Raw genomic sequence first — 14297 nt, 5'->3', positions numbered from 1 at the left:
AGGGGAGCCCTGGGGCTGTGGGGAAGCAGTCACCATGAGAACACTTAGAACTCAATCCTGCGGCAGTGAGTATGCACTGCGTGGGGCAGACACACACCAACCCGGACAGCAAGCAGTGCTGAAAGGCCAAGATCCACCACAGGAGTGATGGGTCCAAGATAAAGAATCAGCTCAGTTCTAGAGCAGCTGGGAGAATATAAATAGATCGAAATCCAGACCACTCTCATCCCCAACGGAGGCAGAAAAGTGAGGCTGGAGGACAGGACTTAGCACCTGGGAGTAGGTCCAAGCCGATGAAAGAAAGATTACAGAGCATCCAACTAAGCCAATGCCTCCCTCGGAGCACTAGCAGAGCTGAGACCACGAGGCTCCAGCGCTGCTGTTAATAGTCAAGACCCCGCTGGTTAAATCGAGTATAGCACCCCATGCCACCAGGCTCAGGAGGCTTTTCATTAACGAGGAGGAGGAGGCAACTCTAAATGCAGTCATGTGGAACACCACCCCAAATAAACTAAGTGGGGGGGGGGGGGGGGTCAGCTGCAAAACGCCCAGAAGCTGCTACTTGTATTTTTAAAGCTTGAGCTTCTGGTGAAACAGGTTCCTGGCGTTCCTTTCAGGAACTACTCCTTCCCAATTCTAGGTCCAGTGTTTTTCCTTTTCTGGCAAACAGTATGAGTTCGTTTCTTCCACTCTCTACTAAGAAGACTAGAGATGATAATAGCTAGCACTGTGCACAGGCACTGTTCCATGTGCTTGAGACGCACGAACTCCCCTGATCCTCACAACCCCAAGGCACCAGTCGCTCAGTCGAGTCTGACTCTTTAAGACCCCATGAACTGTAGCCCATCAGGGTCCTCTCTCCATGGGATTCTCTAGGCAAGAATACCGGAGTGGGTTGCCATTTCCTTTTCCAGGGAATATTTCTGACCCAGGGGTCGAACCTGGGTCTTATGCATTGCAGGCAGATTCTTTACCATCTGAGCCCCAGTGGGGCTATTACATTCCAGCCTTAGGGACACAGCTGCCTTGCTTGCTGAGGTAAGATCCGTCAGTTAGATGAGCTCTGGGGTCTTCATGTGCCCCTGGAGTGACTTCTTTCTCCATCCAGCCTAGACTCAGGGACTTTCTTCAACTACACTCCAGTCCTTGCCCCACCACCAGCCTCTCCAGCGCACGTCCATCCGCGCACCACCTCCACTGGGCCCCAGCCCCCACAAGTCTGGTTCAACAGTTACTTTCTCTGCTCCTATGGCAGGCAGGGGCAGGGAGGTGGAAACCGCACAACCACAAAGACTACAAGATACATTTCTGCAGTCCACTCAACACTCCAAAGCCCAAACTCAGAGGATCTCAGGTGCAGAGGGGAAGAGCTGGGCCCTCTGTCCCAGGGCACATCTGGAGGCATTTTTGGTTGCTGGACTGGGAAGGGGGTCTGTGCTGTTGGGATAGGTTCTACCCCTACCCGAATGACTGGAAGATCTCAGAACTTTAGGACCACAATGGCCTAAAACAGCTGGAGCTTAAGGATCCCCTCCTAAACAGTCTTGGTTCCCTTTTTCTCCCCCACCTGGGTCAGCGGTCGGCTGGTCTCTAACCCAGCCCACTTGACTTCTGCAACCCCACTGCCTTCTAGTCAACCACCTTCTTTCTGTCCCCACCATTTGACACTGAGATAATTCAGTAATCTTTCAGTTGCCAAATGCAAAGTTCCCCCATCCTCCTTCTCTTTCTCAGCAGCAAAACAACCTACCAACTACAGCTTCCTTACAGACCTGCAGCTCGCCCCCTCCCAGCAGCCTGTAGGCTCCACCTTCTCTCTCAGCACTGCCACCCCAGCACCCACGCCCCCCAACCCTGCTTCTTCCATGTTGAGATGCTCCATGCGCAAACTCTGTTCTTCCTAATGTGCACAGACAAGCTCACTGCTAATGAACTGAAGGTCTCAAGTTGACCTCCAGTTGTTACCCTCTGAAGTCAACCAACTGCCCAGAGAGCTTCTTTGTGCCACAAGCACCTCAAACTCCACAAGTGAAGCATCTGTAACCGATCAGTTACCTGAGCCTGAAACCTGCAATCTAACCTTGATCCCTCTGGTCCCCTGCCTCTATTCTCATGCAGTAAGGCTGCTGATTGAATTAGCTAATTATTTCTACTCTCCATCCCAATACCTTTGTACTTCAGTCCCGACACACTACCAGAAGAGCTTTTCATTTACTCTCTGCCTGGACTCTCCCATCCCGAACCAATTCAGCTCTTCACACAGCTGCAGGTGATGCTTTTAACAGAGGTACTTGATCAGAGTGGCTTCCCAGGGGGCACAGCGGTAAAGAATCCGCCCGCTTGTGCAGGAGGCAGTCAGGAAGATCCTCTGGAGTAGGAAATAGCAACCCACTCCAGTATTCTTGCCTGGGAAATCCCATGGACAGAGGAGCCCAGCGGGCTACAGTCCACGGGGTCGCTAAAGAGTGAGACAAGACTGAGCATGCATGCACACTTGATCAGAGTTCCAGGCCCTGACATCTCCCCGACTACATCAAGGATAAACTCTGAACTCCCTTCTGCAGCCCACAAGACCCTGTAGGATCTCGCCCCAGTTAGCCATGCAGTCTCTTTAGGCTTTGCACTCCTGCGGCAGACTTCCTTCCTCCCAGAATGCTCCACACTCTCCTTTCCCCCAGCTTCCTGCATCTGAAATGTTGTCGCCTCCATTGTCCACTCAAATGCTATGTCCCCTGAGACAATCCCCTCGTAAACAAACCAACTCCCACCACTGCACCTTAAACAAGCCCAGTATCCCTCCCATTTGCCTTAACGTAGCAAAGTGCTGCTCCTATCGGCTTCCATCACCTACTTAAATATATCTTTGTGAGCATCTTAGTACTCCCAGCACCCAACAGCCCAATACAAGGAGTATATGCTTTGTTCTCTTGGAATTTCAAGACCCCAATCAGTAACGCAGGGACCGTAACTACCCCTAGGACTGCCATGAGTCTTACATGAGACAATAGAAGGAACTCGCACAAAAGGTTTAAAGGGCTTCTTTTGACATTAAAGTCGGGAGCCAGAAAGAGTTCTTTCCCAGAGGATGGGTGTGTTGCACAGCTAAGTCTAAAAGTGCCCTTCTCCAAAACGAGGTTAGTAACCGAAGCTGTCTCTAGGGGTCGTAATACGGATTAACGGCTGAAATGCCCTTTAGCAGTATTTGGCATATAAGCGAAGCTCAATAAACCGTAGCCATTATGTTGTTAACAGTGTTTATGCACCGCGATGCGGGCAGAGGGGGCGCAGAGCGCCTAGCTTCGGGCCCGCAGCCGCGGCAGATTCCTGGGGTTCATCTCCAGGCCCGCCGAAGAGATCCTCCCACCCGTGCCGGGCCCTGCCTGCCTCCTCGGGCGCCAGCCTTCCCGCGGCCACCTGCCCACCCGCCAGCCTCAGAAGAAAGGCCCGGGGAGGCGGGAAGCGAGGCCTCACGTGGAGCGCTGCGCCCGAGCCGAGAGGCAGCCCCGGCTACTCACTGAGCCACAGCTCCAGCGCCGCTGCCGGCACCCGGGGGCCCTCGGCCGACTCAGCTCCCGCCGCGGCGCCGGCCCCCGCCGCCACCGCCGTCGCCGTTGCCATGGCCCAGCCCCCGCCGCCGAAGCCGCGGCCGCCCCTGCGCTTCAGCCGCCGGCGTCTGCAGCGTTCCTGGGCTGCCGACGCGGCAGGCGAGGGCCGGCACGTGACGGGGCGGGGCCGGTGTGGCCACGCCCACCGACCACGTCCCGCCTCCGCGCTGGCCGGGGCAGGTGGGCTCAGCCTCGCCGAGAGCCTTCCGCTCAGCGCTAGGCGGCTTCGCGGCTGGTTACCCAGACCCGCAACCAGATCAGCATTCGTCAAGTCAACCTCACAAGGCTTACCAGATAAAATAGACGACGCCCCGTTAATTTGAGTCTCAGATAATGAACTCTCTAGCATTTTTATTCCGGACGGTCTTCCCGGACCACCACCTACCTCTATACTCTGCTCTATTTTCTCCATAATACATTACACTATGAGGGTGCTAGGCGCTTACTCACTGTGTCAAGGGATAATCGCCACCCCCCCCAACAAAAAAAAGTCATGATTATCATACATTATAAAATGAACACATGTTAAGTATTTAACACTAATTAAATGAGGGAACCAAGCAGATGTTATAATCTGTTCAAGAGAAGTCAGGAAAAGGGCAAATTTATACAGAATAAAGGAGTATTGCAACAGATATGCAAATAGACAAAAGCAGCTCAGAGTTAATTTGCATTTTATATATTTATTCATTTGCTTTTTACCTTTTCATTTAAGGCTTCTCGGTGAGATTTACAAGGATCCAAGTTCCCTGACCAGAGATCTAATGCCAGCCGGCTGCAGTGGAAGCCCGAAGTCCTAACCACTGAGCAACCAGGGAATTCCCCAATTTGCATGTTTACAGGCAAGAATTATTTGCATTGCTGTCATAGTTGTAAGACATCTCTAGGACAGTGAAGGAAAGGCTAGGCACTGGAAAGGTGTGCTCTCTAGATAATGGGTAATTTTCCTCTGAAGCTCAAGTGCTCTGTACTCCATTACCTGCTTCACCCCACTAATACAGGCAGGAACTTTGGGCACTTCTATGTCTCCACTTACCTAGGGTCGTGCCTGGCACATCAGTACTGATAAATACTTGTTGAATGGCCAAACAGTGGAAGCAATAAGAGGTCGTTATAAGAATTTAGGGTCTTCTCAGGTGGCGCTAAAAGAATCCACCTGCGAATGCAGGAGACATGAGATGCAGGTTCGATCACTGGATTGGGAAGATCCCCTGGATGAAGGCATGGCAACCCACTCCAGTATTCTTGTCTGGAAAACCCCATGGATAAAGGAGCCTGGCACGCTACAGTCCATAGTGTCACAAAGAGTCGGACATGATGGAAGCGACTTAGCATGCATGCATCCACAGGAATTTAGGTCCCATCCCTGCCCCAAATAAACACACAATATAAGTTTCAAAGTACATTTGCTGTGCTATGTTAGCTTCAAAATAGATCCAGCCACACACATCTCCATCTCACAGATTGTTGCCTGTAGCACTTTTCTATATGAAAATTATATAGTCATTAACTGTCTTAGTAAACTTGGACTGATACAACAAAATACTAAAGGTTGAGTGGCCTAAACAACAGACAATTATTTCCCACTGGAGGCTGGCAAGTCCAAGATCAAGGTGGTGTTGACAACCTGCTTCTAGGTTTGCAGAGTGCTGCTTTCTTGTCCTCACAGTGTGGAGAGACAGCACACTCTGATCACTTCCTCTTAGAGCACTAATCCCATCATGAGGGATGCACCCCGGGACCACAGTTAAGCCTAATTACCTCCCACAGCACCCACTTCAAATACCATCACATGGACATTAGCATTTCAGCATGCCAATTTGATTCAATCTATACCATTATTCATATCAGAGAAATTCTGTATGAAATTAATGAAAATACACGTTGTCCAGTCAAACCAGTCAATCTTAAAGGAAACCAACCCTGAATATTCAATAGAAGGACTGATGCTGAGCTACAATACTTTGTCCACCTGATGCAAAGGGCCAACTCATTGGAAAAGACCCTGATGCTGGGAAGGATTGAAGGCAGAAGGAGAAGGGGACAACAGAGGACAAGATGGTTGGATGGCATCACTGACTCAAAGGACATGACCAAGCTCTGGGAGATGGTGAAGGACAAGGAGCCTGGTGAGTGCAGTCCATGGGGTTACAAAGGGTCGGCCACAACTGAGCAACTGAACAACAACACGTTGTCCACAGCACACCCTCTGTGTTACCTGATTTTGGGCCTGGGAATTATTTTGCATGTGTGGTAAGTTGCTTCTCAGCAAGACAGTATATTAAAAAGCAGAGACATTACTTTGCCAACAAAGGTCCATCTAGTAAAAGCTATGGTTTTTCCAGTAGTCATGTATGGATGTGAGAATTGGACTATAAAGAAAGCTGAGAACCGAAGAATTGATGCTTTTGAACTGTGGTGTTGGAGAAGACTCTTGAGAGTCCCTCGGACTGCAAGGAGATCCAACCAGTACATCCTAAAGGAAATCAGTCCTGAATATTCATTGGAAGGACTGATGCTGAGGCTGAAGCTCCAATACTTTGGCCACCTGATGAGAAGAACTGACTCATTTGAAAAGACCTTGATGTTGGGAAAGACTGAAGGCAGAAGGAGAAAGGGACGACAGAGGATGAGATGGTTGGATGGCATCACTGACTCAATGGACATGAGTTTGAGTGAACTCCGGGAGTTGGTGATGGACAGGGAAGCCTGGTGTGCTGCAGTCCATGAGGTCGCAAAGTGTTGGACACAACTGAGCTACTGAACTGAACTGAAGTCGTTTCTGGGCTTCCTTGGTGGCTCAGTGGTAAAGAATCTGTCTGCAATGCTCAAGACCTGGGTTCAATCCCTCAGTTGGGAAGATCCCCTGGAGAAGAAAATGGCAACCCACTCCAGTATTCTTGCCTGGAGAATCCCATGGACAGAGGAGCCTGGTGGACTATAGTCCTTGGGGTTGAAAAGAGTCGGACATGACTGAGCAACTAACACTTTCACTTTAAGTCACTTCAGCCATTCACAAAGACTGCAGCCGAGTCTTTGTGACCCTATGGACTGTAGCTGCCAGGCTCCTCTGTCCATGGGATTCTCCAGGCAAGAATACTGGAATGAGTCAGTTTCCTCCCTCCAGGGGATCTTCCCAGCCCAGGGATTGAACCCACATCTCCTGTGTCTCCTGCATTGGAAGGCAGATTCTCTGAACCTAGGAAGTGGGGTGAAGTACAAGAATGTAATCATTCTTCCTCTAGTCAATGCTTGAGAGACCACAACTGAAAGGTTAAAGGGTAAGTGGGCGGTCAGGAAGTGGTTTGGGAGTTCTGTGTAGTGGTTGGGTGCCAAAGTTTTGGTTTCAGACCAAACAATGCTGTTACCCTCACCAGCCTTCCTAGGACCCCTCTTGCGTGTCTGTGCAGCCCTTCCTGCCCAAGCTCTCTTCTGTTTTCCATTTCCTTTCCTATGCCATATGCACGGTCTGTGGTCTGTCTCTTCTTTCTGGGCAATGAACTTTCATAAGCAGGGGCAATGTCTATCTAACTCCCCAACCTTTTTGGCACCAGGGACCAGTTTCATGAAAAACAATTTTTCCATGGACCTGGACGGGGCAGAGGTGAGGATGGTTTTGGGCGTGAGGCTTCCCTGGTGACTCAGACTGTAAAGAATCTGTCTGCAATGTGGGAGACCTGGGTTCGATCCCTGGGTCAGGAAGATCCCCTGGAGGAGGGCATGGCAACCCACTCCAGTATTCTTGCCTGGAGAATTCCATGGTCAGAGGAGCCTGGCAGACTACAGTCCAAAGGGTCACAAATAGTTGGACATGACAGAGCAACTCACATTTTCACTTTCAAGTGCATTACATTTATTGTGCACTGTATTTCTATTATTATTATATTTTGATGTATAATGACATACGTATATAATATTGTAGTAGTTTCAGGTGTATGTGATTTGATATTTGTATACCTTGCAAAACAATCACCATAATATGTCTAGTTAGTATTCAATACCACACATCATTTCAAATGTTTTTCTTTTGTGATAAGAACTTATAAAGGCTTATAAAATCTTGTAAAATCTACTCTTAGAAACTTTCAAGTATACCGTGCAGTATTAACTCGTGTCACCATGCTGTACATTGCATCCCCAGGACTTAGCTACTTTATAACTTGCTGTTTGTACCTTCTGATCACCTTCACCCATTTTGCCCACCCCTATCCAACCAGTCCATCTGAAGGAGATCAGCTCTGGGATTTCTTTGGAAGGAACGATGCTAAAGCTGAAACTCCAGTACTTTGGCCACCTCATGCGAAGAGTTGACTCATTGGAAAAGACCCTGATGCTGGGAGGGATTGGGGGCAAGAGGAGAAGGGGACAACAGGGGATGAGATGGCTGGATGGCATCACTGACTCGATGGACATGAGTCTGAGTGAACTGCGGGAGTTGGTGATGGACAGGGAGGCCTGGTGTGCTGCGATTCATGGGGTGGCAAAGAGTCAGACAGGACTGAGTAACTGAACTGAACTGATACAATTACAAGGGGCTTCCTGGGTAGCTCAGCTGGTAAAGAATCTGCCTGCAATGCAGGAGACCCCGGTTCAATACTTGGGTCAGGAAGGTCCCCTGGAGAAGGGATAGGCTATCCACTCCAATATTCTTGGGCTTCCCTGGTAGCTCAGATGGCAAAGAATCCGCCTGCAAATGTGGGAGACCTGGGTTGGTGAGATCCCCTGGAGGAGGACATGGCAACCCACTCCAGTATTCTTGCCTGGAGAATCTCCATGGTCAGAGAAGCCTGGTGGGCTACAGTCCATAGGGTCGTACAGAATCTGGACATGCCTGGGAGACTAAGCATAGCATACAATTACAAATAATTTTTAGCATAAGTATGTCACAAATATTGCTTGGGACATACTTAAAAAATTATTAACTGTTTATCTGAAATTAAAAGTAAAAAACAACAATCCAACTCCTTGTCAAGAAAGCATTTTCTGGGACTTCCCTGGCAATCCACTGTTAAGACTCCACACTTTCCCTGCAGAGGGCCCGTGTTTGATTCCTGGTCTGGGATCTGAGATCCCACAAGCCCCATGCTGTGGCTTTAAAAAACAAAACAAATAAAATATAATAAACTAAAATTTTAATTAAAAAAAACAGGGTGCTCAGGCCTGAGAGATAGGATGAGGAGGGAGGTGGGAGAGGGGTTCAGGATGGGGAACACATGATGTACACCCATGGCTGATTAATGTCAATGTATGGCAAAAACCACTGCAATATTATAATTAGCCTCCAATTAAAATAAATTTTAAAATATTTTTTAAAATTAAAAAATTTTTAATTAAAAAATCAATTAAAAAAGAAAGCATTTCCTGTCTGGCTCCCCTTCCTGTCTGGCTCCGGACACCCAAGGATACTCACATCCCTGTATCACTTTGCTTGCCCCTCCTCCAGCACATCCACACTTGCAATTTTGTAACTGTCAGTCACCTATGAGATGGTGATCTCTGAGGCAGGAGCCTTATCTTTTGTGTTTTATTTTTAAAAGCTTAAGAAAAGGAATGAACACAAATCTGTGGAGTCTTACCCCCACAATCAACAAGGCTTTGTCTAATTCCTCTCACACCCCTAGGCTTAACAGGGCCTGGCACACAGTAGGTAACTGTGAAATGAATGAAGGAAGACAGGACAGAATGGACTCAGACAAGAGGCTGCCCCTCCTTGCCTGGGCTATCCTATTGCAATCAGGGCTGCGGGAGGGGTGGTAGGGGGCAGAGGAGACAGCATGTAGGCCTGGGAGCCCAACATTTTGCCCATATATGAAGACTAAGCTAGAGATCCCCAGGGTGTGATAATGAGTTTATTGAGTGCCAAGTTAAGCTTCTATGCCTTCTATATTTAAAAAAATGCACATCCTGTAATTCACTAGTGAAAATAGTAACCACAAACGATGTGAAGTTTCTGAATACTGCAAAACAGTACCCAGGCTAAACATATGACTGTGCACTTGGTGGCTCAGCTGTTAAAAGAATCTACCTGCCATGCAGGAGACCCTGGTTTGACCCCTGGGTCAGGGAGATCCCCTGGGTCAGGGAGATCCCCTGGAGAAGGGATAGGCTACTCATTCCAGTATTCGTTGGCTTCTCCTGTGGCTCAGATGGCAAAGGATCCGCCTGCAATGCAGGAGGCCTGGGTTTGATCCGTGGGTTGGGAAGATCCCTTGGAGGAGGGCATGGCAACTCACTCCATATTCTTACCTGGAGAATCCAGAGGAGCCTGGCGGGCTAGTCAGTCCATGGGGTCGCAAAGAGTCGGACATGACAGCGACTGAGCACAGTGAACTTGAGCACTCACCCTGACTATCTATCCAATCAAGCGTGTGTCTGGCCTGTCTACTCAATATTTACTGAGCACCGACTACATGAACAGGCACCATTCTCAGCACTCGGGGGTCTAGTGGTGAGCAAGACAGATCACGTCTCTGCTCTTATGGACGTTATAATCTACACTAACAAATAACTGCTGAACTACTTACCCAGTATTTACACATTCAATTCGATCGTGTTCCCTGGAAAAGAACAGGATGTTGATGATTAACGGCAGAGGAAGGAGAGCTTCTAGGGGGAGTCAGAGGCCTTCCTGAAGAGGGGATAGTGAAGCGGAGATCTGAACACTGAGACACCAGGCAAAAGGACAAAGAGCAGATAAACAAGAGTATTCCAGCCAGAATGTGGCTGGAAGGCAGGCTTACGTGGCTGGGGAATAGCGAAAGGGGCTCATGAGGCAAAGATGAGTGAAGTGAAGCAGCAGAATTAGAGGAGGAAGTGCTGGGCTGTGATGACAAAAAGTGCCTTTATCATGTTTCCCCCTTCCGTGCTTCATTTTTTTTTTTTACTCTTGAAAATTTGACTGTGAAGGGCCTCTTCACTGCAGTGCTCAGGCTTCCTCTAGTTGTGGCTCTTGGGCTTCTCTTGCTGCGGAGCACAGGTTCTAGAGCATGGGGGCTCCATGGTAACGGAGGGCTCTCTAGTTGCTGTGCAGCACGTGGAATCTTAGTTCCCCGCCCAGGGATGGAACCGGTGTCCCCTGCATTAGAAGGCGGATTCTTAACCACTGGACCACCAGGGAAGTCCCTCGTGCCTCATTTTCCTATCAGGGCTCCCAGCAACTGGGCCAGCCCCACTCAAATCTCAGTGCAGCAAAGCTGCTGGAATGATCAATCAAAAAAACACAAATCTGGAAAACACACACACACACAACTCTGATCGTGTCACTTCCCTACGTGAAGCATGTCAGTGGTTCTTCACCTTCCATTTCATGAAGACCCAATTCATGTCTTCTCTAATGGACCCCCCCTTTAGTCCAGGAACTCAGAGAGAAGAGCTGGCCCCAGCCCCAGCTCTGGGTCTAGCTGACCCATGAGGGCTCCCCACCCACCTCTCCAGAAGAGATGCATTCAAGAATGGAGAAGTCATGTAGGGGAAGGTGCTGGAGAGAAGTTTCCATGCTTTTAGGGATAGAGCCACAGAAAGCCATGCTCTAACAGCATGAAGGAGGAAGTGCAAAGGGGCCTGAGCGCTTCAGGTGGCCAATCGTGAGAGGAGAGAACCAACCAGAGGCTATTGCCAATGCTGGGGCCAATCAAGCAGAGATCGGAAGTCCCTCAGACCTCCACAAGGTCACTGAACGCTTAATTAACCAACCCCAGAGCATGCCATACCCCTGCACTTCCTGCTTTGTGGGACACAGAATCTTCTTGTTTAAGCTTGTTTGAATCTGGATGTTTTGCTATTTGTAGTGAATGGTACCTTGATGCCTTTGCCCTGGCATCAAGGCTATTTGGATTTCCCCTCTGGCTGGGTTTTCAGCCACTTACCTCACTCCTTCAGCTCCTACCCATGACTCCAGTCAATACCCTTCCAATTCCCACTGACCTGGAAACTCCTACTTGTCCCTCAGAACCCAGTTCAAAGTTCATCTATAAAATCCTCTGATACCCATGAACATATCATGAACTTCTTTCTCTGGGCTCTGCTCTAATCCAGAAAGTTCTCATTAAAAAAAAAAAAAAAATTGTTTGGTAGAAACCAACACAATACTGTAAAGCGACTATCCTTCAATTACAAATAACTGAATTAAAATAAATTTTAAAAAATTACTTATTTGGCTATGCTGAGTGTAAGTTGTAGCATGCAAACTCTATAAACTGGGCATATGGGATCTAGTTCCCTGACCAGGGATTGAAGCTGAGCCCCCTGCATTGGGAGCATGGAGTCTTAGCCACTGGACCACCAAGGAAGTCCCCTCACTTTCTAAGTATTTATTATCCTGGCCCCTGGGAAGTTAGGGAATTTTATCATGAGAAAAATATTAGTGAATCAATTAGACAATTTCTAATTTAGCTCCCACTAAACATCCCTCTATATTGAACTATTCCATCTCAAATCTTCACATCAGTCTTTGTCAAAGGTTGGTCTCTCACACACAGCTGGATTCAATGCAATTTACTGGCAATGGACCAGGTAAACTACAACTGCAAATCTTGCAAAAGAAATATGATTCCCCAGTGTCAATGAAAGTCATCCTGGGAAACTGATGGAATCTGGGAGGGTTAGACCAGCTGATTGCCACTTCTGAAGGAACTGATCTGATAAAGGACTCATTTTTTGTTGTTGTTGTTCCACCCTGAGACCTTACCTGACTCCCTATTTGTCAGGCAACGTGCCAGGTACTATGGTTACAACCAAGAATAAGAAAAACTGCCTGCCTGCCTCAGTCTTATCCTCTTGAGAGTAAGATTGACAATAAACATGTACAACTCAGTAATTTCATATATTAATAAGCATTATGAGAAAAAAACAAGCTAAAGACAATGATGATTGAGGTTCTAAAGTTGGCTACAGAATAATGGTAATTTTCTGGCAAGGGTACTCTGTAAACTCCATGTTAAGAGTGTGCCCAGGGGCAGAACGGCTGCCTTGATTACTAGAGTGGGTCTCCTGCAGCCATGACTACGTTACATGATTCTGTCCCACTGGCCACAGTTGATTGGACCAGAGGTAGATAGCTGACCCAAGCTAGGCCAATCAGATTCTTTCCTAGGATTTTGGACATAGAATACTAGTTACTGAATTGCCAGGGTATCAGAGGGGAGATGACTCAGCTTTAGGGCTGGGGCAGTTGTTGGACAAGTGCAGAGATTAAAAAGAAAAAAAAAAAAGCCAGCCTGCAGAAGGAAGATGAGGGAAGCAGACACCCAGACAGAAATGGTTACAAACTGCAGATTCAGAGGGACAATGGTGAAGGTCTTGGGTTCTGAGGAGTTACTGGTTAGAGATTAAGTCTCTTGTAAGGTCCAGCTGGGAGTCCTGCTTTTGGATTTGTCATAATTCTTTCAATAAATTCCTCTCACAGTTTAAGTTAGGCTGGGTCTGTTTCTATGTTTTACAACCAACATTTCCAAGAATGAAAATACTGGTGATGAGGGTGATGGTTTAAGAGATAACATTGTATTTTAAGATCTTTACATAGGTCATCTATTTTGATTCTTACAAATTGTTGAGATAGACACAATTGTTATCCCCATGGTGCACGAGGAAACTGAGCTTCAGAAGCCACAGTGAGTAAGTAGCAGAACCAGCTTCTGGCCTCCACAACCTTCACTGCTTCACTTCACTCAAAAAAGCACTGGGGGATGGACCTGAGGTTATTTAAAATCTGTGAAGTCCTCTGACACATTTCTTCTGATCCTGAGCAAAACCCCAGAACAGGAGATGCGTGCTGCTTCTCAGACAACTCACTCCAAATGAGGAAGTGGCTGCATCTTTATCAACTCAGCAGTCTGATCACCCACTTTGTTAAAATAGCCACATTCCCTCACTGAGAGCTAGTTTCTCATAAGCATACTTGATATCTTAGAACTGGAGGCTCTGATGTCACTCAAGTCAAGAGTTGAGGTTGGACTCTGGGTTGTCAAATGCCTCATGCTAAACCCTCAGAGTTGATCAACTTTGCTGAGCCCCCGTTTCCCTATCTGAAACATAGAAACAACAACAACAATAATAATAATGCCTAATGTGAAGATTCAATGGACTAAAGATTCAAACACATGGACTAAAGTGTTTACCAGTATAATTTAAAACCCACAGGTATTTGAGGCTCATGTAAATGCCCAATAAATTGCAAGCATTGTTATTCTATGTCCTTTCAGTGCAATACTTGTTGTTTCTGCCATTACCCCTTTTCTGGAAAAAGTACCCTACTTCTCCTTGGGAACTTTTCCTCTGTTGGATATCATCCCCAAGGGACCACCTATTCCGGGCTGAGGAATGGTAACATGGACTCAGTTAGCCCAACCAGAACCCTCTTCTTAGTATCTGAATCTTTAGCTGAGTCACATCCAAAACTGAGTGGGAAAAATACAGAGGAACCACAACGGAAAATATTTAAGAGTTAACGTGTTCCCATTGAAGAACACAGACAAGACTGGCCGTGAGCTCCTGTGGTGGCCCACGTGATCAGAGCTTCCCTGGCTCCTGTCTTTTCGAAGATCTGGTTCTGGTTTTCCCATAGATTCTTTGACTTTCTCAGAAATTTAAACTCCTATAAAGTCTCCAAAAAACCTAAACTAGGCAGAACTGGTTTTCACTGCTTGTCATCAAAGTACGTGATATACTTTTCAAAGAATGATTAGGTCTCTGTGA

The 14297-nt window shown here is 47.5% G+C and overlaps 1 protein-coding gene across 1 annotated transcript in view; it reads right to left on the bottom strand.

Moving 5' to 3' along the window:
* GGA2 (golgi associated, gamma adaptin ear containing, ARF binding protein 2) overlaps window positions 1–3618 on the bottom strand; it is a 28858-nt gene extending 25240 nt beyond the window's left edge. The window contains exon 1 of the mRNA XM_052657004.1: window positions 3516–3618. Within this exon, the coding sequence (XP_052512964.1) occupies window positions 3516–3618 (103 nt within the window). The remainder of the gene's footprint in view (window positions 1–3515) is intronic.
* Between the last annotated feature and the right edge of the window lie 10679 nt (window positions 3619–14297).

Source organism: Budorcas taxicolor, chromosome 2 (assembly GCF_023091745.1).
Source record: "Budorcas taxicolor isolate Tak-1 chromosome 2, Takin1.1, whole genome shotgun sequence".
Taxonomy (NCBI): Eukaryota; Metazoa; Chordata; class Mammalia; order Artiodactyla; family Bovidae; genus Budorcas; species Budorcas taxicolor.
This window is presented reverse-complemented; position numbering and strand designations above follow the sequence as displayed.